Source organism: Syngnathoides biaculeatus, chromosome 3 (assembly GCF_019802595.1).
Source record: "Syngnathoides biaculeatus isolate LvHL_M chromosome 3, ASM1980259v1, whole genome shotgun sequence".
NCBI classification, from domain to species: Eukaryota; Metazoa; Chordata; class Actinopteri; order Syngnathiformes; family Syngnathidae; genus Syngnathoides; species Syngnathoides biaculeatus.
The window spans coordinates 12,943,494-12,968,103 of NC_084642.1; the positions used below are offsets into that span (position 1 = coordinate 12,943,494).

Sequence of the window (24,610 nt, forward strand, 5' to 3'; positions counted from 1 at the left end):
ATGGGCAACTCTGAGCACAAAACCACAATTATACACAATAAATGCAACATTGATCTGTTTATAGATAATGAGCACTTTGAAGATGTAGTTTTCAAATGTTCAGAAATTCATACCCTGGCAACTTAACTGAAAGTGTAAAGGAGTTCACCATTGCACACAGTTTATAATTTAACTAGCAATAATTTATATTTTTCGATATTCTGGAATCGTCTTTTTAAAACTCCAGTTCATCAAGATTCCTGGGCTGTCTGGTGTGACTCGTAGCTCTCTTGAGGATGTGCTACAGCAACTGCATCAGGTTGAGGTCAGGAATTTGACTGGGCCACTTTAGAACACGTATTTTCGTCTTGGAAAGTCATCCTGTTATTGATTTCCTTTTATGTTTTGGATTCTTCCCCCCACACGTGGGGCTATTTTACTCCTAAATAATTCAACTCTGCTTTCATATATATATATATATATATATATATATATATATATATATATATATATATAGTATATATAGTATATTTTGCCAGTAGTGTTATGACACAACTGCTGTAATTTCCGGCCTACAAGCCGTGAGTTTTTTCACACGCTTTCAACCCTGGGGTTTATGCGGTGATGCGGCGCTAGCGTTAGCCCAGTGCTAGCGTTAGTTCGGTGCTAGCAATAGTTAAACCCTACCCTTAATCTTTCTGTGTAGCGAGGCTTATAACCAGGTGTCGCTCTGTAGGCCGGGAATTACAGTAAATGCTCTTTGGCAAACTTCATACTTGCTGCAATGTACTTTTTAGAGCAACAAGAGCTTCCAAATTGGTGTCCTCTCATGAATCCAATTCTTGTTTAATGTTTCACATATGGTACGTTTGTCACCAGACATGTTGGCATGTGCCATTGGTGTCTGTCAGTCTTCAGGTGACACCTTTTTTACCTCATTGAGCATTCTGCACTGTGCTCTTGCACTCCTCTTTACAGGACGCCCACTCCTTGGAAGAAAAGCAACAGTGTCGATTTTTTTTTCCTTTTATAGACAGTTTCTCTCACCGTGGACTTTTACAGAGACTTTTGTAACCTGTTCCCGCTTTATACAAGTCAACAGTCTTGAACCATAGGTCTGGTGAAAGCTCATCTGACCAAGCCGTGGTGCACATTTGGGACTGCTTCACGCCAGGGGACAATTCTAACCTAATGTGGGTTTTCTATTGCCCAGTACAGCTTTAAAGCACACCTCCAATCCTGTCTCATTGACTCGACTCCAGTTTCTCTCAGGGTGTTTCGGACCAGACTCTGATTAGGTTATTGGAGAATCTGCAGCCAAAAGTTCACTTTGTTTTCCTCAATGTCCTGTTAATGTTTGCAAGTTTTTTTTTTTTTTTTTTAAAAAAGGGTTCACATACTCTTTTCTCCCACTGCATTTTATTAATATTTAATGATATTTATGTGAAGACATTGATCATTTTAATAATAATCTTACCTTTCACAATAATTAGCAACAATGATTAAACAAGGGGCGGCACGGTGGATCAGCTGGTAAAGCGTTGGCCTCACAGTTCTGAGGACCCGGTACGACCCAGCCCCACCTGTGTGGAGTTCGCATGTTCTCCCCGTGCCTGTGTGGGGTTTCTCCGGTCACTCCGGTTTCCTCCCACGTCCCAAAAACATGCAACATTAATTGGACGCTCTAAGTTGCCCCTAGGTGTGATTGTGAGTGTGGCTGTTTGTCCCCATGTGCCCTGCGATTGACTGGCAACCAGTTCAGGGTGTACCCCCGCCTCCTGCCTGTTGACAGGTGGGATTGGCTCCAGCACTCCCCGCGCCCTCCTGAGGATAAGCGGCAAAAGAAAATGGATGGAAGGTAGAAAAAAGATTATCAATATGCAACACTTGATTTTCCATAAATCTTTTTAGTTGTTTTTTTTTAAATGATCAATTTGACAACATTCCTAAGAAATCCTAATGTCCCACTTTTAGCGTACTGTTTGCAAGAGGCACCTAACTGCATATGTGCTTTTTACACACTATAAAATTTGTTTTGCAAAATAATCTGTTTCCAGTAAAAGGCTCCAGTTGATCTTATATGCCAAGTACTATTGCAAACACACTCTATTTTAACAGGATTAAAAAAAAAAAATTCTGTTTTTGTGTTTTTAAAAAAAAAATAGACTTCAATGAACTTCTCAGGTTTTCCCAGTGGAAGCAAATAAACAAGACTTACTATCTTAGTAAAGACCACATTCATTCATTAAACTTTTTCGATTATCCGGTATGCTGGCCAGTGAATGAATTAGTTCAAGTTAGCTGTCCAATTTAGACTAATATAGCTGTTAGTCCGTTGTCAGGTCATCACACCTGTCAGCCATCTTGGCAGAGGAAAACTCAGTTTCCAAGCGGCCAGTGGTCCGTCCACCATTGATCTATTGAGTCAGTCAGTCATATCAGACAGGATTCATCTATCTGCCCTTCCATCCATCCATCTATCTGTCGCTGCTTTCTTTTGCTACTGATAAGCAGCTTTCCCAGGAAAGCCTCAGAGAGAGGGGCCAAAAAAGGGGGGCAAGACACAGGAGGATGGAGGTCTTATATCCACTAGATGCTCACTACCCGCAGATGACCTGTATGTTTGTTATGGGATGAGATCAAGCCACGGTCCGTGCCCGACAAAGAAATTGGGGCCCACACATGTCAGGATAAATGCACAAACTCCCACTTAAATCGACTGTCACACACACACACACACACAAACATGACCTTGTAATCACGCCATGTGTTGCTTTGACCCCTAATTCATCCGCGATTGCTGCCCTGTCTAAACTGTCCACGTGGCCCGTTTCATTTAGAGAGCTTGTTAAAAGTTCAATAGGTGAGGACTCGCTTAGAGATTAAACACAAGCGCGCCGCCACCGTGTAGATATGATGCCCATCTTATTTGGGAGTGTGACCTTGTGCGTCTGCCTCGCTCTAGTTCCATCATTTTCACTCTGCGTGTAATGCGCACCCCTCCTTTACTGTTGCAGGTCACACAGGCCGTAGTCGAGCATCACAGGGCCGCTGCCACGAAAGGTTGGCGTATGGACACTTCATTAGGCACACCTGAATGATCTAATGACACCCAATAGAGGAACAACATCAAACATTGAAATGTCCAGAATAAGAGCCATCGCTTGGTTGCTTTTTTGTTTCACACGCTGCCGCTCAAAATGAAGTGAAAAAGAAATTGGAGTGACAGTCACTCGTGGACTTTCAGCCGTTTTTGTAATGGGGAAAAACAGTGAAACATCCAAATACAAAATGAAAACACTTACAATGAGCATGGAGAAAATACTCACACTAAACTATCAATAAATAAATACATGGCCGACCAGAGATTGAGTCAGAGTTCCTGATATCACTTTTTAGGCGACAGCTTTTATACATGCAAACCTCAGCACACAAATTATACATTCCGTGTGTTTGATTCTTGACATGCTCTTGTTATCTTTCTTAATGAATTTCAATTCCTTTCAGTGGGGAAATCAAGGTTCGAGTTTGGTCAGGGAATGGATTACCGTAATTCCTGGCCTGCAGGGCGCACCTGGTTATAAGCCTCACCCAGTACATTGTTAAAGGAAATACTTCCTGATACATATATACGCTGCAGCTGTGTAAAATCCGCAATTGCCCACATTGAAATCCACAATGAAATACGATATTTACAAAGAAAGATGATACACAGAGAGTTTAATGCTAACGCTAGCGCCGCTGCGCTAACACTAAAACTAGTACCGCCGTGCTAACATTAACGCCGCCGCGCTAACGCTAGCGCCTCCGGACTAACCCCAGCGCTGCCGCGCTAACACTAACAGGGGTGTCTTGAAAAAAAAAAAAAAACACACATACCGGTAAAAATGCAACAACAGGGCCAGACGTGTAAAAGTCACTTCCTCAGCAGATATATTCCACCGGTCTCACTCTTACCTTTTCCGCTCGAGTGCCCCCATGCGGCCTTTAGAAAAAATGCACAAATTAGCCATGTCACCGCATAAACCGTAGATGGAAAGCGTGTGAAAAAAGTTTAGTTTAGTTATAGGCCAGAAGTTATGGTAGATTCAGGCAAGGTACCGCTGCATCATATTTCCAACCGTTTCGATTTCCAACTCCAAGTATCGCATTTTATGTTGATTTACGTATCATTACAGTTCATATGGTTGGTGCGCATACTGCCTACTGGAGCAAATGGGTCATGACATTATCATTGGCCACCTTGCGAGCCAAACGCCTCCACACATTGTCTGCACGACTTGGCTTGCATGCATGTCAGTAATACGGGTGCGCGCACCGGCCTGTGTTTATGCACGGGGTCGTGTGTGTGTGTATGAGTTGTGCGCCTTGGCTGGAAGCGGGGCCAGGCTCAGATGGGCAGTGGCAGCCATATTGGAATGTTTCAAGCCATTAGCCAATAAAACCGCAGGTAATCACCAAAAAAAAAAAAAAAAAAAAAAGAAACACCTCCAGCTGGACAGGGAGGAGAGAGTGTGGAGTGGAAAACAAGTAGAGGAGAAGACCAGGAAGAGGAGGAAAGGAAGCTTTTGAATGAACAATGTTGGATTGGAAATGATGGAGGAGGAGGAATGTGGCCAAGTGTGTGGATGGAGAGTGTTTGTACGTGTGCGTGAGTTTGCGCTCATATTTATGCGTGCGTGCGTGCGCGCATCACAGCATGGCGGAAGTGGCTGTGGCAGCTGCTGTTTCTGTGGCATCAGTCCAGCAACACCTGACAACGTGCATCGATCAGCGCCTTATTGAGAGAGCGGGATACATAAAGGCGAGTGCGGCTGTGGAACGGTAGGATGAAATGAGATGAGAGCCACGGAAAGAAAGTAGAAAAGCAGATGTCGGTCAAAGTGGCAGTCAAATGAAGAATTGTGAGTACATATCAAATACCAAAAGATATAGGCAGCATTGATTTTGGGAGGTCACTGAAGTGGGTGTTCAAAATGGAAACTGCAACTCACTGTGAGGGAGTTGAATTAGAATGGTGATGTGATGTCATCGATGGGAAATAGCAAGTTAAACCAAACGTATTACCTTTAGATCTTCATTAACTGTCCAGCTGTACTTGTCCCTTTAATTCTTTTGAGAGATGCGTTACATGTCTCAGTAGGTGATGCCGTTTTGGTTTGCAACAGAGTTCAAACTGTCTTCTCTTTTAATAGTTGTTTCTTTGTGATTAGTGAGTCCTGCTACCAATGCCTATTCAAAATATTGCCACTATTTGATTAAATACAATGGACACCTCTTTATTCCTTAATTGTTAGAAATTGAAGAAAATTAACAAAATGTTAAAAACATAAAAAATGAAAATAACTGAAAATGTAATATTCCTATATAGCGGAACCTATCTTCTCATGATTAATCCGATGCAAAAAAAAAAAAAAAGTCTGAAAACTGAATAGTCCAAAAACTGAACCAATTGGAAAAAAATAATAATCCAATTAATCTGTTCCAGACATCCACAAGACTTAACAAAATGTTTTCTAGAGAACAGCCTCACTTTTGAAAAATTAACTAAAAAAAAAAAATAACACAAATGTTTCTGATTAGTGCGCGGGCTGATTCTCTGTGTCACTCTTTCAATAAAAAAAAAAAAAAGACTCAAATTTGCGCATGCGCTTGGGAAGCTATCTGCAGGCGCTCAATTCTAGGGAATGAGGGCGTATGCAGATGAGTTTGATCCGGACCGTTTTCAGATATTTGAAAATTGATGGGAAGCATGAAAACCGAGGTTCTACTGTATTATTAGTCATTTAAAAAAAAAATCTCCATTGGTCTTGCTCACAACCCAGCTTCCCCAGGCTTCAACCTACTGTACATATATCAGCAGAAATACATTTGTTTTAGAAATTCTTGTAATGCCGGTACAATTATCCTTCCAATTTAGAATGACAAGGTTAAAAGCATGTCACCTCGTCATCCTAATTTCATCGCATCACCTCCAGTTTATAGACAGAAACAATCTTACGGAGCCTCCTCAGTGGTGGTCAATTGTCATGCAGCATGTGCACGCAGACACACATGCACACACCTCAAAGGAGATTGCAGGGGATTTGAGGCCCTCATATATGCCCCCCCCTCACGGACACGACAGTCTGCATGTTATACAAAGAAGCCTCCTCGAAGAATCATGGGGTTCTCTAAGCCCGGCTTCAGTGTCCAAGAGGAGGCGTGTAGGCAGAGATAAAGATGCATGCGCTCCTGTGGCACTATTACATCCCGCTGTCCCTATATTTCAAGCTCTCTCCGCGAAGGATGTCATCGCATACAAAGAGCATCCAGCCTGCTGGTTACTCACGTTTCATAGTCCCCATACAATGTTTACTATGTAGCATCCTTCATGCGAGCCAGTTTTGAGTCCAGGTGCAAATCACCAGCTGTAAGTGTCTCTTTAGCATACTTATTCATTTAGCTAGTCCGTGTTCACTAACGAGGCCCATTATGGACTAAGGTTTGGTGTCATTAGCACATCTAGCCTTAACGCTAAGTAATTGCTGAATTAATGCGCTCCACCAGCATCTTCCACGTTGTTAGCGAACATGTCCCATTAGTGGCGTCTATTAGGTTTCCCCAGCGTTTAGCGTGTTTAGCCAGTTACTTTCGCTAACGTGGCCAATTAACGAGGGTCTTGTTAGCCATTAAGACCAGTTTGTGCATTTAGCCTTTTCCCAAGCTAACTACCCCCCTTAATCAGCAGAGTAATGAGAAAACATCCTCCCCACAGCAGCAGTCAATAGTAATCAGTGTTTATTCTCTTTCGCGGAGAGACACTTGAGCTTACTTGGCAACTGGGGCAATGTGCTTCTGGGAGAAGAAGAATAGCAAGTGGGTTGTTTTACCTTTTTCTTTACATTTCTTAGAAGGTTATTATACATTTTTATAACTGCACAAGAATCTCTTGTAACTTCCACGTAGCGCTAACATACGTAACTGGGCTGGAGTCGCATAAAACAGAGTACAAAAAGTTTGACAGGGTAGCTGTAAATCACGATAAAATAAGGACTATATAACATGGTAGAAGAAAAAAAATATAATGGTACTAAGTGGATGATAAAGAAGGAAAATTGGTAAGTTGAGTATTTGGTATGTCAGCTCTGTACAGTAAATTGCTTGACATCATCGCAATGTGATACATTGATAACTCACCAGTGATTGTGGCGTTCGAGTGGTTGCACATCCGCGTCAACATTCTGAGGCTGGGAGCTCAATTCGGAGATCTGGCCTTCCTCTTTGGAGTTTGCATGTTCTGCGATACTCACATGGATTTTCTCTAGAATATCCAGCTTCCTTCCACATTCCTGAAACATAAACGTTTACACATTTCCATCCATGATACAACAAAAACTATCAACTGTTTAAAAAAAAAAAAAGGTTGTGAGCAATAATAAGATGGCGTTCCTCATATCAAACAGATCAATCAGTCTTCAAGCTACCGTAATTTCCGGCATACAGAGTGCACCGGATTATGAGCCTCACCCAGTACATTTGTAAAGGAAACACCATTTGGTACATACATAAGCCGCATCTGTGTAAAAGCTGCAAGTGCCCACATTGAAACACGAGATATTTACAAGGAAAGACGGTACGCAGAATGAGTTTTCAAAGTTCCAATACCTTATCTTAGCTTAAGATAGCAACAACACGGTAGCACAAACAGGGCTGGTTAAAAATAAAAAAAACATAACGGTAAAAATAAAAAACAGCCGCGGCAGCGACACAGTAACAACACGGAGCAGAGCACTAATAGGGCCAGTTAAAAAAGAAAAACATACCGGTAAAAATCACTGAGATGCGGTAGTAACAGAGCAGCAACACGCTAGCAAAGCACTAATGCTAGCACAGCGCTAAAATGGCCATTAAAAAAAAAAAAAAAAAGAAAAGAAAAGAAACATACCGGTAGAAGTCACTTCCTTGGCACATATATTACACCGGTCTCACTCTTACCTTTTCCACTCAAGTCCCCCCTTGCGGCTGTTAGGAAAAAATGCACAAATTTGCCGCATCATTGCATAGGCCGCAGGCTTGAAAGCGTATGAAAAAAGGCCGGAAATTACGATAATTCTGTTTGTTCTGACAGCAAAAAAAAAAAAAAGAACTTTTAAAAAATCCATTCTCAGACTGTAACCCTCTCATTTGTGCTCCCCATCCACAGGCAACATCGAATATAGCTGTCCAGCCACCAACGAGTGTGAAATCACCAAGAGGAGACGCAAGTCGTGCCAAGCCTGCCGCTTCATGAAGTGTCTGACTGTGGGCATGCTGAGGGAGGGTAAGGGAAAAGGTCTCTTCCTAATCTTTCTCCGTTAGCAACATTCCAGTGGCAGTAATGACGAGTCACATTGCTTTCAAATATAGAAGAAGAACAAACAACTTGTGCGTGGTTAATATTAATATCTGACCACAAGAATTTAGAAGGAAATTTTATAAAATTGTATTTTCTGCTTCTTTTTCAATCTTCAATTTGTTTGTATCCACATGAATGTTAATTGATTGAATCCTCTGCAGATGTCAAATTTTGCCAACATAGAAGTTTTAAATAGCCCAGAAGTGATATATCGTCATTCGTAACTTAAAAATATCTAGTGATTATTGTAAAACATAAAAATCTGCAAAAAAAAAGTAAGTTTGAAAGTATCACTTTCTGCGCTGAATAATGTATTCTCAATATTACAGCTGTTGTGAAAAAGGTATACTGTATGAACACAAAGAAAGGCACAGGACAATATATTTTTTTAAAAATTCAACGTGGCGGCACGGTGGATCTGCTGGAAAGCATTGGCCTCACATTTCTGAGGTCCCGGGTTCAATCCCGGACCCACCTGTGTGGAGTTTGCGTGTTCTCGCAGTGCCTGGGTGGGTTTTGCGCACTCCGGTTTCCTCCCACATTCCAGAAACATGCAACATTAATTGGACCCCCCTAAATTGCCCCTAGGTGTGATTGTTAGTGCGGCTATTTCTCTCTATTTGCCATGCGATTGGCTGGCAACCATCAGGGTGTACCCCGCCTCCTGCCCGTTGACAGCTGGGATAGGCTCCAGCACTCCCCGCAACCCTCGTGAGGATAAATGGCGAAGAAAATGGATGGATGGAAATACTTTCAACCGCCGTCGTGTACAATCAGCGATGCAAAGGAAAATGAAATGATTTTGAGTTCGGAATCCTCATTTCGGTTGCATTTCAGTGTTTAGGATTTGACTATTGTCATGCGCCAAAGATTTGAAAATGACGACGAATGTTATATGCAACTCATTAGCTTGATTACTTTCATTGACTTGTTGCACAGAGTCTTTTTGTTCATGCATGACACTCACTTTCGACACACACCTATACAAACGTATACAAACTGACACCTTTGTTATGTCTAAATGAGGTAACATTAGTTGCTCCAGCAGTGCTGAAAAAGGAACAACCGCCATGACTGCCCTCTTCACCACTTTGATTAAATACACTCATTTCTCTTTTTCACACTCCCCTGGTACCGCTGCCTCCTCCTTCTCTCCCTTTGGTCTTCCCACCTCTGACCTTTCCACTCCCACCACGCTTTCGCCACGCAAGGAGGGAGAGGGCGGCCGATGGAGAAAGTCCAAGAAGGAGGAATAACGGCCGAGGAGGGAGGTTGGGACGGAGGCTCGGGAGAAGAGATTGATTTATAGGCGATGAGGAGAGGGGGGGGGGGGGGAGGATGAGAGGCAAGGTGGGGGGGGGGTGGCGGCCAAATGAAGTCAGAAGTGTGTGTGAGAGAAAGCAGAAGGAGAAGGAGGGTCAAGGTTGTAATTGATGGGAGACCTGGGCGACGGGCCCCCCCGCCCTCCCTACTCGCGGCCGTGGTCAGGGAACGTAGCTCGGGCCGACGCACGGCAGCCTCCTCGCCATCCATTCTTGTCTTATTGCCGCCCTCCTCTTCTCCCACTCACGCTCGTGCTACCGCTTCATCCATCCACTCACCTCCGCATTTGCGCTCCCCTCCATCCCGGTGGGGGCGATGTGGGCTCGTCGGACATTTCATTAGGTACGATACACCTCCGAAATAGAGTGACACTTGATACAAGAGCTCCTCAATGGCTCGAGTGCTACAAAGGTGTGATCGTTTGTTAAGATTAAGTGTTAGCGATTAGGTCTGTAGATTCTAGGAAGAAGCCTTTGCCGTCATCGCAGGGATCAAGGGGTCAAACTCATTATTATTGCAGACCATATTCTAGTTATGGTTTCCATCAGATGGCCGGAACGATGTTGACTCATCATTTTGTTGTAGTGGATGTACACCACAAATTGATGGATAACTAGTTTTTGAATAAGAAGTGAAAACATATAGTTCAAGTATTGCTCAAGAACTATGAAAAGGGCATTTGGTTACAAAGAAACGATTACAATATTTCAACATTCTTATTTAGTGCATATAATCATTTCAAATGTTGGTGAATATTTTAGTTTAGTTTTAGTTGGACACCTGTGATCTTGAGGATTTCTCCAACAAAGACGACAACAGACAACATGCGACGAGATGCGACTCTCCTCTCCCTTTGAATGGTTAACGGTTAATTGAAATTATAGTTAAAGGAAAAGTGTCATGGCTACAAACATTTTACAATAGATATTGTAATGAAAAATACATATAACATAATTCACTTCAATGTCCATACGAAAAAATAAATATGAGCGGAGAGCGCCTCATCCGTGGGTAAAGTTGCGGAAGTCTCATTCGACATCCAAGTAGTAGCCATATTGCCTGCATCGTCTGTTCATTACGACACACCGGGACATTCGCCATTGAAAACATGCTGCACTACCTACAATGGGACGCGCAGAAGATCTCACAATCAAGTGAAGTGACCGGGACAATATTACCCTATTGTTTCGAGCCATATTTAGCTGATATGCGGATCACTTTTAACTAACAACAGACGCCCAAACTGTATGTATGAGCTAGCCCGGCCGAACCCGTGGCCTTCGTCCGAAGCCGTGCTCGGAGCCGACGGGTACATCGACACATTTAGCACACCTGGCATACGTGCGCGGATCTTTTGTTACATTCTGAGAGGATTACGTCCCCCCACCCCAAACTATTATTATTATTATTTTTTTTTTTTTTGGTAGCTGTATACACACCTACCTGTCATTTGGAACCCACGAAGCTCTCGTCCTTTGCACCTGTGCAATCCATTTTTCACAACACACCGGGTCTTTTTGAAAAGTATGAAGAATTAATCCATCCTCCCGAGTGTTTGAACAATATCCAGCAATACAGCGAGCCGGCATTTTGGCTGACACGAAAGAACAAAGAACTACCTTCCAGCAGGTATAACTAGTAGGAACGAGACCGCTTGAGTGGGCATCTGCTACTATCGTCACTTCCTGCTTCTTCTCAAAAACCAATCCCTCGAGAGGATTTTCATGGCGGGAGTGGCAAAAAGCCATATACGTCAAAATCATGTTGTGCGGTGAAAAAAAACGGATGGGTCCATTCCGGCTGCCTTTTTTTCATTAATAACGTACTAAAAATCATGCATTTCATGGCAGTGGCATTTTAAGTATTACTTCAAGAGTTTATTGAGTACACTTATCTATCTATCATTTTTATTCACAAAGCATTCCACTTTTATTCAATCCGAGTGTAATTTACATTATGTGAGGATTTTGGACTGGTCTGACTTTAAAATGCAATTTTCTTAAACTTGTCAGGTTTTGTGATTAAATTGATTATATCTAAGAGCTATTTGAAAGACTTTTTCATTAAAAGTTATATATTCTTTTAACCCTCTTAACTACCCATTTCCAAGCCGCTTATCCTCACAAGGGTTGCGGGAGTGCTGGAGCCTATCCCAGCTAACATTGGCAGTCGCGGAGCCCCTCTTAATTATTTAATACATATTCACATCAAATACACCATATAAAAACTAGCAATTAAAAAAAAACATTTTACTCAATTGACCCAAAAATTTTGTTTTGGTCGTGCATTTGAACTATTCATGTATTTTTCATTTTTTGTGGTTGTGGTGTGGCGCTACAGTAGATCATACTTGAACGTTGCTTTTTCTAACACCATGACCCTTTTATTTAGCTAAATAATGCAACTAAACCGTAAAACCACCTTTCAGTAAGATGCAGTACACTACACAGTACAACCATAATAATAAAGAGATTGTTGAATGAGTACCTCTCTCTAATAATTTTATGATACCGCTTTTTGTATTGGTTCTTTGACATGACATACTGCACCCATGAAAAAGTAGAAAACCTTAGCACACGAGCTTGTAGATGGCGTTGTAAATGAGCAAAATAATTTTTTTTTTCTTCCCAGAGCGAAAAAAAAAAAAACATTTCACTCCGCTATAAATGCCAACTCATCCCTTCTTTAGTTCCCCCAGACTTTATTCCTCGGAGCAAGCTTCTGCCGGTCAATCTGACATCGGCACAAGCCATGTTTCATCTCCAGTTGTGTCCCGTAAGTCTGCTTTCATGCACACGCAGTGGACCAATACACATATACGCCAGTGTATTATTGGCAGCTTTTACTTGCCCATGTGTTCACTTGGACCACAACGCATATTATTTGTCTAAGGAGATGTGACAAACCCACTGAGAAAAGTTCCCAATTCATTATTAAATGCTTCCAGTGCATAGTGTTTGCATGTTTTCACAAAGAGGAAAACAAATGGCTGCCTTTAGTGGTTGCACATACATCATTCACACCCACATACACACACGTGTACACACACAACTAGGCGTACACATATACAGTATATATCAAGCTGACAGACCGCAGCCATCCCATTTGTTTTGGTAGGTGTGAATTTAATACACGGGTCCCACTCTACATAGCAACGTGCTTCTTTTTTCTTAATATATATTTTCCAACCTAAAGCAGAATAGGAGGAGATGAATCGTTATTTAAAGGAAGCAAGCATAGTCCTTCATCTTTGCTTTATTCTATCAGGGACCGTATGTTTTATTTTGTTTTTTTTCTGCATAAGACTACAGTACTGCAAACTGTTGTGTACCATAACAGTTTGTATTTGATTCCGAATAACTTTTAATGCAGTTACTGCAATATTTAGCCCACAATATCACATACCAGTGATTACGCATTAAAGTGTCCATGACCTGTAACTTGTAAAACATCTTCTTGCCCATAAAGATAGGATTCAAAATCTACTATTAATACATGTAAAATATGTCATTTCTGAAATCGTAGTCTGACGAGTTTTAGCAAGTGGAGGTGTGTTTAAAATGTAACATATTAAACGCTGTTTTCATTGGCAAGCATACTTGAATGTACCATAATTTCTGGCCTATAGAGTGCACTAGTTTTAAGCCTCACCCAGTACATTTGTAAAGGAAATACCATTTGATACATACATAAGCCACACCTGTGTAAATGCTGCAAGTGCCCACATTGAACCCACATTGAAACACGAGATATTTACAAAGAAAGATAGTCCACAGAAACAGTTTTAAAAGTTTTACTACCTTAGCTTAGCTTAACATAGCAACAACACAGTAGCATGAACAGGGCTGGTTAAAAAAAAAAAAAAAAAAAAAACAGCAACATACCGGTTTAAAAAAAAAAAAAAAACAGCTGCAGCAGCTACCTAGTAGCAACACGGTAGCACAGCACTAACAGGGTTGTTAAAAAAAAACATACCTAAATCACTGAAACGCGGCAGCAACACGCTAGTGTGGTGCTAGCGCAGCGCTAATGCTAGTGCGGCGCTAAAAAGGCAGGTTAAAAAAAAACATACCGGTAAAAATCACGGAGACACGGCATAACACAGGAGCAACACGCTACTAACGCAAGCGGAGCACTACCAGGGCCGGTTAAAAGAAAAAACACACCGGTAAAAGTCACTTCCTCGGCAGATATATTCCAGCGGTCTCACTCTTACCTTTTCATCTCGAGTTCCCCCTTGCGACCATTCCAAAAAAAAACTGCACAGATTAGCCGCATCACCGCATAAACCGCATGTAGCCATATTTCACTTAACCCCGCCCACCCTTGATTCTCTGTCCAAAGGCACACCCTTTCGTTCTGCTTCATTTATCTCATTTCATGCCCAAACGAGAGATGTCCTTTTTTTTCAGATATGAACATTCCGAGTTTCAGAAAAGCTCCTGAAGCATGCGCTAGTAGACTGCAATGCGGTGCAAGTGGACAGGTCTGAGTGTGCCCCCGAGTGCACAACAAATGATTTAACGTTCCCCAATCATGTCTTCTGTCTCTGTTGTTTTTCCTCAGTGTAGTGGTTTCTTAAAAAACAAACTGTGCAAATGCAGTACGGCCTTAATGCGCAATTATAGCCGTGTTTGTTATCCATCCAGCCATCCATTTTCTATGCCACTTATCCTCATTAGGGTCATAGGTGAGTTGGAGCCCATCTCAGTTGACTTAGGGCAAAAGACTACACTCTGAACTGGTTTCCAGCTACTAAGCAGAGTGCAAATAGTGACAGACAACCATTCACACTTACATTCACACCTTCAGAGAGTGAGAACTGAACCCACGCTGCCTTCACAGAACTCAAGCGAGTGACCCAGTACAGTACACCATCAGTGACCCGAGCGATTAAGCTCTTAAACAGCAATATCATTCAAATTCCAAACACATTCCGCCTGATGAGGTTTGGGGGAGTAAACAACACAGGAAGGCAGTGCGCAAATGAACACGTGGACGCCCACCCACCAATATGTAGCGGCTAATTTCTGGAGCGAGGCAATTAAAAATGCCTGACTTTATTATGAGAACTTCCCCTCTGGCAATAACTGTCTGTCCATTTTTAATGAGGTCATAATGATGCGTCAGCTGAAGCCCGAAAGGTCGCAGGGGCGGGGCTTAGAGAGAAGCATTTGCGTGTGGCGAGAGTGCGGGGGGGAATAATTGCAGGTAAAAGATTGACTGAAAATAATGAAGCAGACGAGGGCTAAACGATCATCTGGGCAGTCTGCGTTAGCGGTTTGATTTGCTCCCCTTTTAAATGCACTTTATGCGCATTTGCCCCCCCCCAAAAAAGCGGTCTGGCGTCGCACATCAGAAATAAAGTGTCGTGATGTGAATACAAAACGCACATCAGACAATTGAACATGAAAGCTTTTGGCAGGAGCGCCGGGTGCATGTGTACCCGCGCATATGCTCCCATTGACAACAGTGGAGCTTTGATGACGGCACGTCACACGCGCGTCCGGCTTTAAAGAGACACAACGTGTCCGGGCCGGGACCAAAGCCTCCGTCTCTATCAAGTCGTAAACGACCAGCTGGATTCAGATGGTCCACTAGCAGGGACACGAGACCACGCGCCGCTCATATAAACCATGGCATGTGGCCTCATGCGCGCACACACACACACACACTCCGTGGCTTGTGCCAGCTTTGGCCATGCTCCCCAAGACCTAATGAGGGAGATTGGTTGGAATGCCACAGTCTGTGCATGACACCTTCTGTGTGTGTTTGTCGTCCATATGCGGCTGGTCGTGTGTGTCATAACTCTCCAATTTGATCCTGAATGCACCCACGAGTCACAGAGGCCCCAGGCTCAGTGTCCCAGCCTAAACCAGAACTGGTTGAGCCTCTTTTGGTCCTTTAAGAATCGCTATATTTGTCAATCCCGTCCGCCGCAGAGCTGTCAAACTCATTTTTGTCATAGGCCACATTGCCGTTACGGTATCACACAGAGCGCCGTGGTGGCTGTGCAACCTTATGAACGAGTATTGACTTCATCATTTTATTAATACATACTGGACACAAGAAATTAATAACTAGTATTGACAATCAGAAGGCAACAACAGAAGTTTGTTCATTTTTCATAGTAACGGTCAAAAGGAGTTAAGTTGGTAACAAAATAGTTCTTACAATATCCATCCATCCACCCATCCATTTTCTTAGCCTCTTATCCTCACAAGGGTCGCAGCTGTCAACGGGCAGGAGGCGGGGTACACCCTGAACTGGTTGGCAGCTATTCGCAGGGCACGTGGAGACAGACAACAGTCGCACTCACAATCAGACCTAGGGACAATTTAGAGTGTCCAATTAATGTTGAATGTTTTTGGGATGTGGGAGGAAACCAGAGTGCCCAGAGAAAACCCACCCAGGCACGGGGAGAACATGCAAACTCCACACAGGCGGGGCCGAGATTGAACCCAGGACCTCAGAGCTGTGAGGCCAACACTTTACTTGCTCAGGTGCTTACAATATGTAAAAGTTATTTAATACACATGAAAATTTGAAATTTTGGTACAGATTATGTGACACGCATAATTTGCTTTCGCCGGCCACATTTACTGGATCTGGCCCCCGTGCCTTGAGTTTGCTGTACAGCGATGTTGATGTGAGGCCCATTGTTTCACAAGCTGTTTTATATTTAATCATGGAACTGCGTTTCATACTTTTCATAATACAGACGTCCAAAAATGACCAACATTCCATACTTTGAAAACGTCATAGCTAAACTACCACCATGAGGAAAGAGAGCTCTAAAATCGTTAAAGGAGGAAGGCACAAAAACATTCTCTTTTGGTAGGCGTCATTCTCACATTGTTTCTTTTCAAGGTTTTGGACTTTTTCAAAAATAAAAGGATAATAGTTTAGTATCAATTGTTGTTTTTATGAAAGTTGATTATATGAACATGCGATAAATACATCCATCCAACCATTTTCTTTGACGCTGATCCTCACGAGGGTCACGGAGAGTGCTGGAGCCTATCCCATTCAGACCTACGGGCAATTTAGAATCTTCAATTTACCGATGTGGGAGGAAACCGGAGTACCCAGAGAAAACCCACACACGCACGGGGAGAACATGCAAACTCCAGAGGACGAATAATTCCGGTCCCTAGAATTGTGTAAATAATGAAGGGAAAAGGAGAGCACAGCGGTGTTGATGCAGAGAAGAGGAGATGAGGAAATTGAGGAGGAGAGAAGCGCCAGACAAGCAGTGGCGTCTGGCGCTTCCTCATGGGAAGCATGTAGCTAAATCTGGCCTGTTGTGTCTCCCCTCACTAAGTGTGTGCCAATGCACTTGTGTATATGTGTATGTTGCATATGTGCGGTATCTGGTTGCAGCCCATCCAGAAAGGAGCGATAACGCTGTGACGAGAGCCCAGACAAAATGGTCCACTCTCTCCCACATACGTTTGATTTTAGTCTGGATGGAGCTTGCGGGGCAAAACCACAAGCAGACGCTTCACTTAGTGGATGGGATGGCAGGGAGGAGAAAAATAACATCCTCTATGTGCAAGACTATGTTCTCTTGATATTTTCTAAATTGTCACCATTCGATATTGATAGTGGAGGGAGAAGGATATTTCAAAAGGAGATTGCACATAAGTAGAACCTCTCAAATTTAATCACTAAAGGACGTCTAATCCAGCGGCGCCTTTAGATACAATTGACGCAACCTTTTGAAGGTACGAGCCGTCGTTCTGACGATGTTTCACTTTGCCTTTTGGACAAAATTTTGAAATATGCACTGTATGGTAGCAGTGAACTCAACTCACTTAACAACAAGCAGCAGTTTGGCAGTTAGGGAAGAATTTTAACAAAAAAAAAAAAAAAAAAGAGGCTTCAAACTGTTATTCTGACTCTCAAAGTGAGTTTACAGTCAAATAAAACTAAAAAAAATATTTAAAACATCCACGTAGTTTTGCCTTACCAATGTCTGTTTCGCTTAATGCTGACGAACAATGCAAAATGCCATAGACGGGCTAGTGACGCTAGCATAATTATTAGTGTTGGTTACCCTTCAAGCAATGCATATATGCAAACAAATGGTGGAGCAATACTTGTAGACAGACAAAATGTGAATATTTGCAGGGGTATAGTATTTATTCTTCTGTGAAAAAAAAAATATTGCAGCAGATTACCAAGTCTGTCGTAAAACACTTCTTTACACGTCTGTATTATACTGCCTCCAGGTGACCAACGCCCACATGCCAGAAGGAGAAGCCCAATGTCTGTTAGATTGAAGCAAAAAAAGTGTGGCTAAAATAGCTTATTTGCATTCTATTTATTCATGTCATTAATCTAACTATAGAGGTTCCACAAAATATGTTTTTCATCTTAAATGTTGAACTAAATCATCGAACGGCACAAAGGGAAATTTTCAATTTTTAATCTTTTAAGGGGCCCGAGACCGAACTCACACACAGTGCCGTCTTTTGATCCACACACACAGATTCAGCCAAGAGTGACCACAGCCACCTGCCCACCGCCGCAGGCTCGGCTGGTCATGTTTGTTCTGATCTTTAGGAAAAAATAAATAAATGAAAAAGTCACCGCATGACACTTACACACGCACTCCCCCCCCCCTGCCATAACCTCAATATTTCAATATCGGCTCTTTATTTTTATCTTTTAATTCAAGCCTTCCGTTACCTTTAGTCCAACGACAGCAGTAATAAAGAAAATGCAAATGCTGTCCTCTTGAATGTCCTCAGCAGAAACAAGTATTTTTTTTTCATAACACTCGGTTGCAGTGTGAGCAGATATATATTTTTTTTCTTTTTAACAAAGTCAGAAGCTTTCTTTTTTCGATGTCACGGCATTAGCTGAGGTCCTCTCTCAGCCTGACTTCTCCTCCTCTCTTGGACTCCGTCAGCATATCCTCATTGAGCTTTTGTCACCTTTCAATCCGTGAGATTTGCCCTCACGCCAACTCCAATCCAGACACTATTTGTCTTAAATCACCAGCCCATTGAAATCAATCCGCCGTGCCCTCTTCTTCTCGTCTTTAGTTCAGCGTTTTTTTATTGGCACATTATCGGGCTTTGAAAAAAAGATGCTAATTAATTCTTTTTCTTTTTAAAGCCATGTCGCTTAACTTTAGGCGTCAAACCTATTAGTCTCTAATTGTCAACTTTACGATTCTGCATTGAGCTTGAAGTCGATTAATCGCTAGTCATGCGTTTTGGGGGGGAATCTTGCCGTCCAATTGGCCAATTTACCGAATAGTTTTGAATTGCTTGTCTGGTGCTGTCACGGGACTGTAATGCTCCGTCGGGATGCTAACAAGGCGACATACGTCTTCATAGGTCTGCGCGGGTCTGACGGTACCAAAATAAACCGGTGATGGACGAGAATAGCAACAAGCCTCATTAGCTTCAGTGATTCTGATCACCAATGGGAGTCGAATTTGAAGGGAAACTTCATCTTCGTCACCAAATTGTTACGTCCAGTAATGCCCAGTCAACAATGGACCTTTCCGACTGGCGATCTTCAGCTCCGCCCCCCTCAGTTACTGTTGCCATCTCCCACAATCTTCCAAAATGGCGACCAAACAGAACGTGTTTGAAGTCCATTGTCTTGCGTATTCCAGATAATATTAGCGTATTTTTTTTGCCAAATGCGCCAGACTTGTCCATGAGGGTTCTACAGAGAGGTCTCAACTGTTTCACGCAAGGATATGTACACGGAATTAAGATTTGGACGGAATCGGACGCAATGTCAGAGTTACAGCGAAATATGCAAAAAAGTTTGACATCTCACAAACTTCACATTGAAATCCAACAGGATAAAATAGTGGAATCGTACTGCGCATGTGAAGCAGGGTGAGTACTTTTTACTTAGAAAGATCACGAGTAATATCATTGTAATCTTTAGAAGTGACTGGGTGTATTCATTTGACTTGGCTCGTGATCGAAACCAGTGCTCTGTCTTAAAAGTCTGATGTGATACAAATGTGCAGATAGACATTTCTCTTGTATGACATGGCGCATTTAGTTATCCCTAACCCGTCTCTTTGGCATAAAATATGACACAATTCAGCAGCTCAGTGATACGCTAACAAAGTGAAAGTTGTTCTCCTGCAATTTATAAAGCACTGATAATAATTCAATTAGACACTGAGAAGATACTTCTCCCTCACTTACCTTTGCACATACAGCCTTGTGTTTGTTGACATTGTTCACATTTAGTTGTACGTGTGGTCTTCTGCGAGCCTTAATCCGTCGTAGACACTTCGTCAACTGTGTTTTTGGCTTTGGAAAACGACTCAACCGGCCCCTTGTAACCAAGCAGGATATCTTTAATCAGGATTGCACGTTCCCCAAGCGCATCTGACGACCATTTTCTTCATAACATTAACTTTTCCAAGCGCACAGTACTGACAACCAGCTTTGTTTGTGGGACAATACGGCGAGAGGGGCGTGTCAAGCCAGGGGTTAAGACTATGCAGCTATCTGATTGGCTATTATTGTACGAGTGATTGACAGGTCAGAAAAGTCCATTGTACAGTACTGAGGATTCACATCACAACACTCACCGACATTACCATACTAGTGAACAGCTACTTAATGTTAATTGATAATTTCACTTTGCCATATTATGCTGCACTACGAAACATCTTTAGTGGTTGAGGCCCTGCTTCTTCTATCTGTGAAGTAGACACCGTCGCTTGTGCTTCGTCCATCTGAGGACTTCTTCGATCTTCTCCTATCAAGTCTTCATTCTCTCTCGTTATTCTCCACCTATTTCATTTATTAGCGCTAACGTCGCCACTTTCTTGCCCCGTCTTTTTAAATTCCGTCCTCCCTTTTTACCGGGCCATCCATTACGAACACACCCCCTAACTATGTTCTTCTTTCCTCTGCTAAACTCCTTTTCATTTTCTTCCATCACAATCTTCTGTGTTCTTCTTTATCAGCTTTTATCAACATTTGATTTCCATTTCTCTCATAAACTCTTTTATTGTGCTCTCCCTTGTGCCTTTTTACCCTCCGTCTTTCCATCGTTTAGCTTACATTTTCTTTCCCCTCGCCTTCCCTCCACCATTCTTCATGATTTGAAGGCTCATTTGTTAGAATGAGCTGAAGCACTTCCACTCTTCGCCCTTGCCTCCTCCTGTCTCTTTTTTTTTTTTTTTTTTGGTGAGGCTTTGGAAATATAATTTTCAATTTTTAATTTGATTCATTTAGATTTGATCATTAATCAGCAGCGAAGGAGAGTTAATTTGGTGGAAAATAGATGAGGTAGTTAGGGAGGGCGCTTTATGCAGTGACTGTTGGCTCTTTTAAGTTGCAAGAGAAAGGGGGGAGGGGGGTAATGGAACGTTTCTGCATATCGGCGTTAGTCTGGCAGAAAGTGTCTAATACTTTGAGACTTTGCGAGCATCAACAAAGCATTCTTCCAAGATGAGACACCGAACATTTGTCCGTGCAGGGCTGAGCAGGCTGTGGCAGCTTGTGCCTTACGGCTCACTGTAGACACTTAGCGCATGTACATCTGATGGAGAAGTGTTTTTTTACCTCCTGCTGTTAAGAGTTTCTTGACCGTTTGCTGACACTGCTCCCCCACTGCAGCTTGACTGTCAGACCTTCTGTCTACCTAGCGCTCTCTGTCTCTCTCGCTCTCATTTGGAGTTAACTTTTTTTATTCCATTTACTGTACTTCTCACACTCCTAATTCTATTTAATTTTAAGATCTTGGCTCATTTTCTGTTTATGTCTCTTGTTCTCTGTCTTTTGCGCCACCAAATCACTAATTCACATTACGTGTATGCCTGCTTGCTGGCTAGCAAGTGCGGCTCTTACACAGATTAGTTTTGCTTGTTAAGCTAAAAAAGTAATCTTCACAGGATTATCCTTAAAATGCCTTTTCGCTTTGTATCACCTCTCCTAACCATTTTTTTTTTTATAACAAATGCGTGTCTAGCTTTTTTTAACCTTTTTTTTTGGCTTGTTGAGATAAGTCTCCTAACAGGCCACAATCAAGCAAATAACACTTCTTTTTCGTTTATGGTTAAGTTACATGATAACTTTACTAATTTATAATCTCATCCCAAATATGGGACGCTGTCCGTGAGAGGGTACTTGGGTTTTCTTTTTTTTTTCGTCCCAATAATAGGACCTTGCTCAATAAAGGATATATTTTTCAAGGGAAAAAATGGTATAGCTGTAATCCAACTAGTTTATTACAGTTATGTACTGTAAATAAGTAAATTAAAAACATGAGATTTTCAACGTTCCAAACTTTATTGTGTCCTATTTCGGTCCAACCTAGGTAATCGGTGTCAGAGAAGCTTTGTCTAAACAGCTTGCAAATATCAGAAGAATATCAAACATTAAGTGAAGTCTACTTCGTGTGGAAGAGGAAGGAACAGTGCTCTCCTGATACCAAATTATGACTTCAGATTAAAATACTTAAATATTTTGATATACTGAAGGATATAATGCTTGAAAATCATGATTTCCCAAAAATATGACACTGCCCACGAATGGGTTAATAGGTTTACATCTTGTTTTGTTATCCCTGTGGACGTAAATCTGTGATGCTTTAACTTTCTGAATTGTGTCTTAGAAACAGACACATGACACAAGCACACTGTTAAAATGAGCTACAATGTATTGTTTTATCCATCCATCCATTTTCTTTGCCGCTTATCCTCACAAGGGTCGCGAGGATTGCTGCAGCCTATCCCAGATGTCAATGGGCAGGAGGCGGGGTACACCCTCAACTGGTTGCCAGCCGATCGCAGGGCACATTGAGACAAACAGCCGCACTCACAATCACACCTAGGGGCAATTGTATTGTTGTATAGTTTTCTTCATAAAAATGTGCAAATACATTTCCTCCAATGTAATGGACTGTGCTGCTCCTTCTGTGTGTGCAACCTTAAACTGCTGCTTATTCTGAAGTGGCGTTTAGCTCACCGCTATACACTGCCATACAGCATTCATATCTCAAATTTTTGCTTGCAAGTCAAAGTTAAAAAATAAAAAAATCCCTCGTATCTCAAGACACCACTGTCGTCATGACTACAGTGTTTTACATCACATAACAAAAGGCTTGGGAAGTTGGAACCTAATTAATCAGTCAAAATACCCCTATTACACAATATTTTTAAATAGTGCTTGCAAACAATATAGTTTTTAATCCCATCATATTACCATAAATGGAGTCTTTTTTCCCTCCAAGGCAGATGACACTTTTGTCTCTCTTATCCATCTTTAAGTCATAACCACGGCAACATCCAGTTCCCTGAGAGACAAGCCTAATTAAATTAAGGCTCCTTTGTGTCAATTAATTAAGGTGACAGTGGGAGAAAGGCCGATATAGCAATTGACCTGAGAAGTCGTGAGCGAGTGAGGCCATTTAGCAAAGATGTGTTGGGTTATTTCGTTTCGGACTGGTTTCTGTATATGTACACTCAGTCAATTTCAAAAGCCATTTTAAGAGCAGATCACATCATTCAATTTAGTAGGAGAGATTTTATTGGGTTACTTATTTACTTACTTTCTGTCAAAAAAAAAAAAAAAACCCTGTTAGAAAACTTCGATTAGAACGTGAATCAATGGATTTTGGTCTTTATGGGATCAATCGAAGCATCCATGCCGCCAAGTTTTCTTCCCTTATCAGCTCTCGGCAGATTGCGTTTTAGTTAAGTATATATATGGTTATTATATGTTGATCTTAGCTGAGTTGGCACATATACTGTACATTAAAAAAAATGTTAAATCATTCACTCTCACACCTATGGAAAATTTAGTCTTTACTGTACCTGGCATACATACCGTAATTTCTCGTAAATAATGTGCAAATTCTTCCCAAAATATTTTCAAAAAGTTAATAGAGCGCATTATATTTAGGTATGGATGAAAAAAAAAATACAATCACATTGTATAGACATATACAGTTACATAGCGTGTTAAAAAAAATGTATACATATACGTTTCGATATGATGTTCGATGTTTTATGTTACACGTTTATATATATATATTACGGTAATGTGCACCCCCAACCTGAGCTCTCAGAGCTCCACGGGGAGGTTGCATTTTACGATTGTTAGCGTAGCATGCTTCTTGCTACTACACCAAAGGTCAGAAACGGCTCCCCATGAGTTTGTTTCAACTTAAACTGAGACAAAAAATGTCGGCTACAACGGCTAGTTGTGCAGCTGCTTTTAAAAGAAATGTGTCATCACTCGTGCCGATGATGCCGCCAACTCAGAAGTCGCGCCGTAGTACGAAATAATGATCACTTGCCTCAATGGCTTCAGGAGGGTATCAAAAAAATTTCAAAAAATGTTTCAAGTCATCAATGATGAGTTCCACAGCGATGCACCAAAGCTAGCTACTATGGATCTTTTTCAGATTGGAGATGAGTCATAATGCGTCTTTTGAAAGCTTGGCCAAGGATGTGCAATGGAGTGGATAAACTGCACTATGCACAAACATTTAATGCATGCAACATTTAATTAACAGTGTTAGAGTTTATATATTTAAGACTGAAATATGTGTTAAGAGTATTAATGAAATGTTGTGCCATCATTGAGCATTTATTTTAGTTGGTTGAGGGATTCTATTCTGACAATTAGAGGGACCGGGACAAGCGTGTCCTGTGGCCTGTCCCGAGATTATATTACGGCTCCATCAGCACGTGCACAATGATTATTATTAATGATTGTTGTACAGACAGTTTTTTGAAAAACAATACAAGTACAAACCTAATAAAATATAAATACAAATAATTCCCAATATTTTGAACATATGGGTAGCAGCAAATTGGTGGTGCGCATTGTACTTTGGTTGAAGGGTTTTCCTGATTTTTATTTTATTATTATTTTTTTTTACATCAACTTTGGGGGTGCGCATTATACTTAAGGACGCATTATACTT

At 41.7% G+C, this 24,610-nt stretch overlaps 1 protein-coding gene across 10 annotated transcripts in view; it reads left to right on the plus strand.

Annotated features, from left to right (window-relative positions):
* The window catches only part of esrrga (estrogen-related receptor gamma a), a 254,158-nt gene that overhangs the window by 191,288 nt on the left and 38,260 nt on the right, over positions 1–24,610 (plus strand). For 8 of the 10 annotated variants that reach the window (XM_061814389.1, XM_061814383.1, XM_061814385.1 and 5 more), the window contains one exon: positions 8,165–8,293. In XM_061814389.1, coding sequence (XP_061670373.1) covers positions 8,165–8,293 — 129 coding nt within the window. The remainder of the gene's footprint in view (positions 1–8,164; positions 8,294–24,610) is intronic. The other 2 variants (XM_061814388.1, XM_061814390.1) reach the window with 1 other exon arrangement.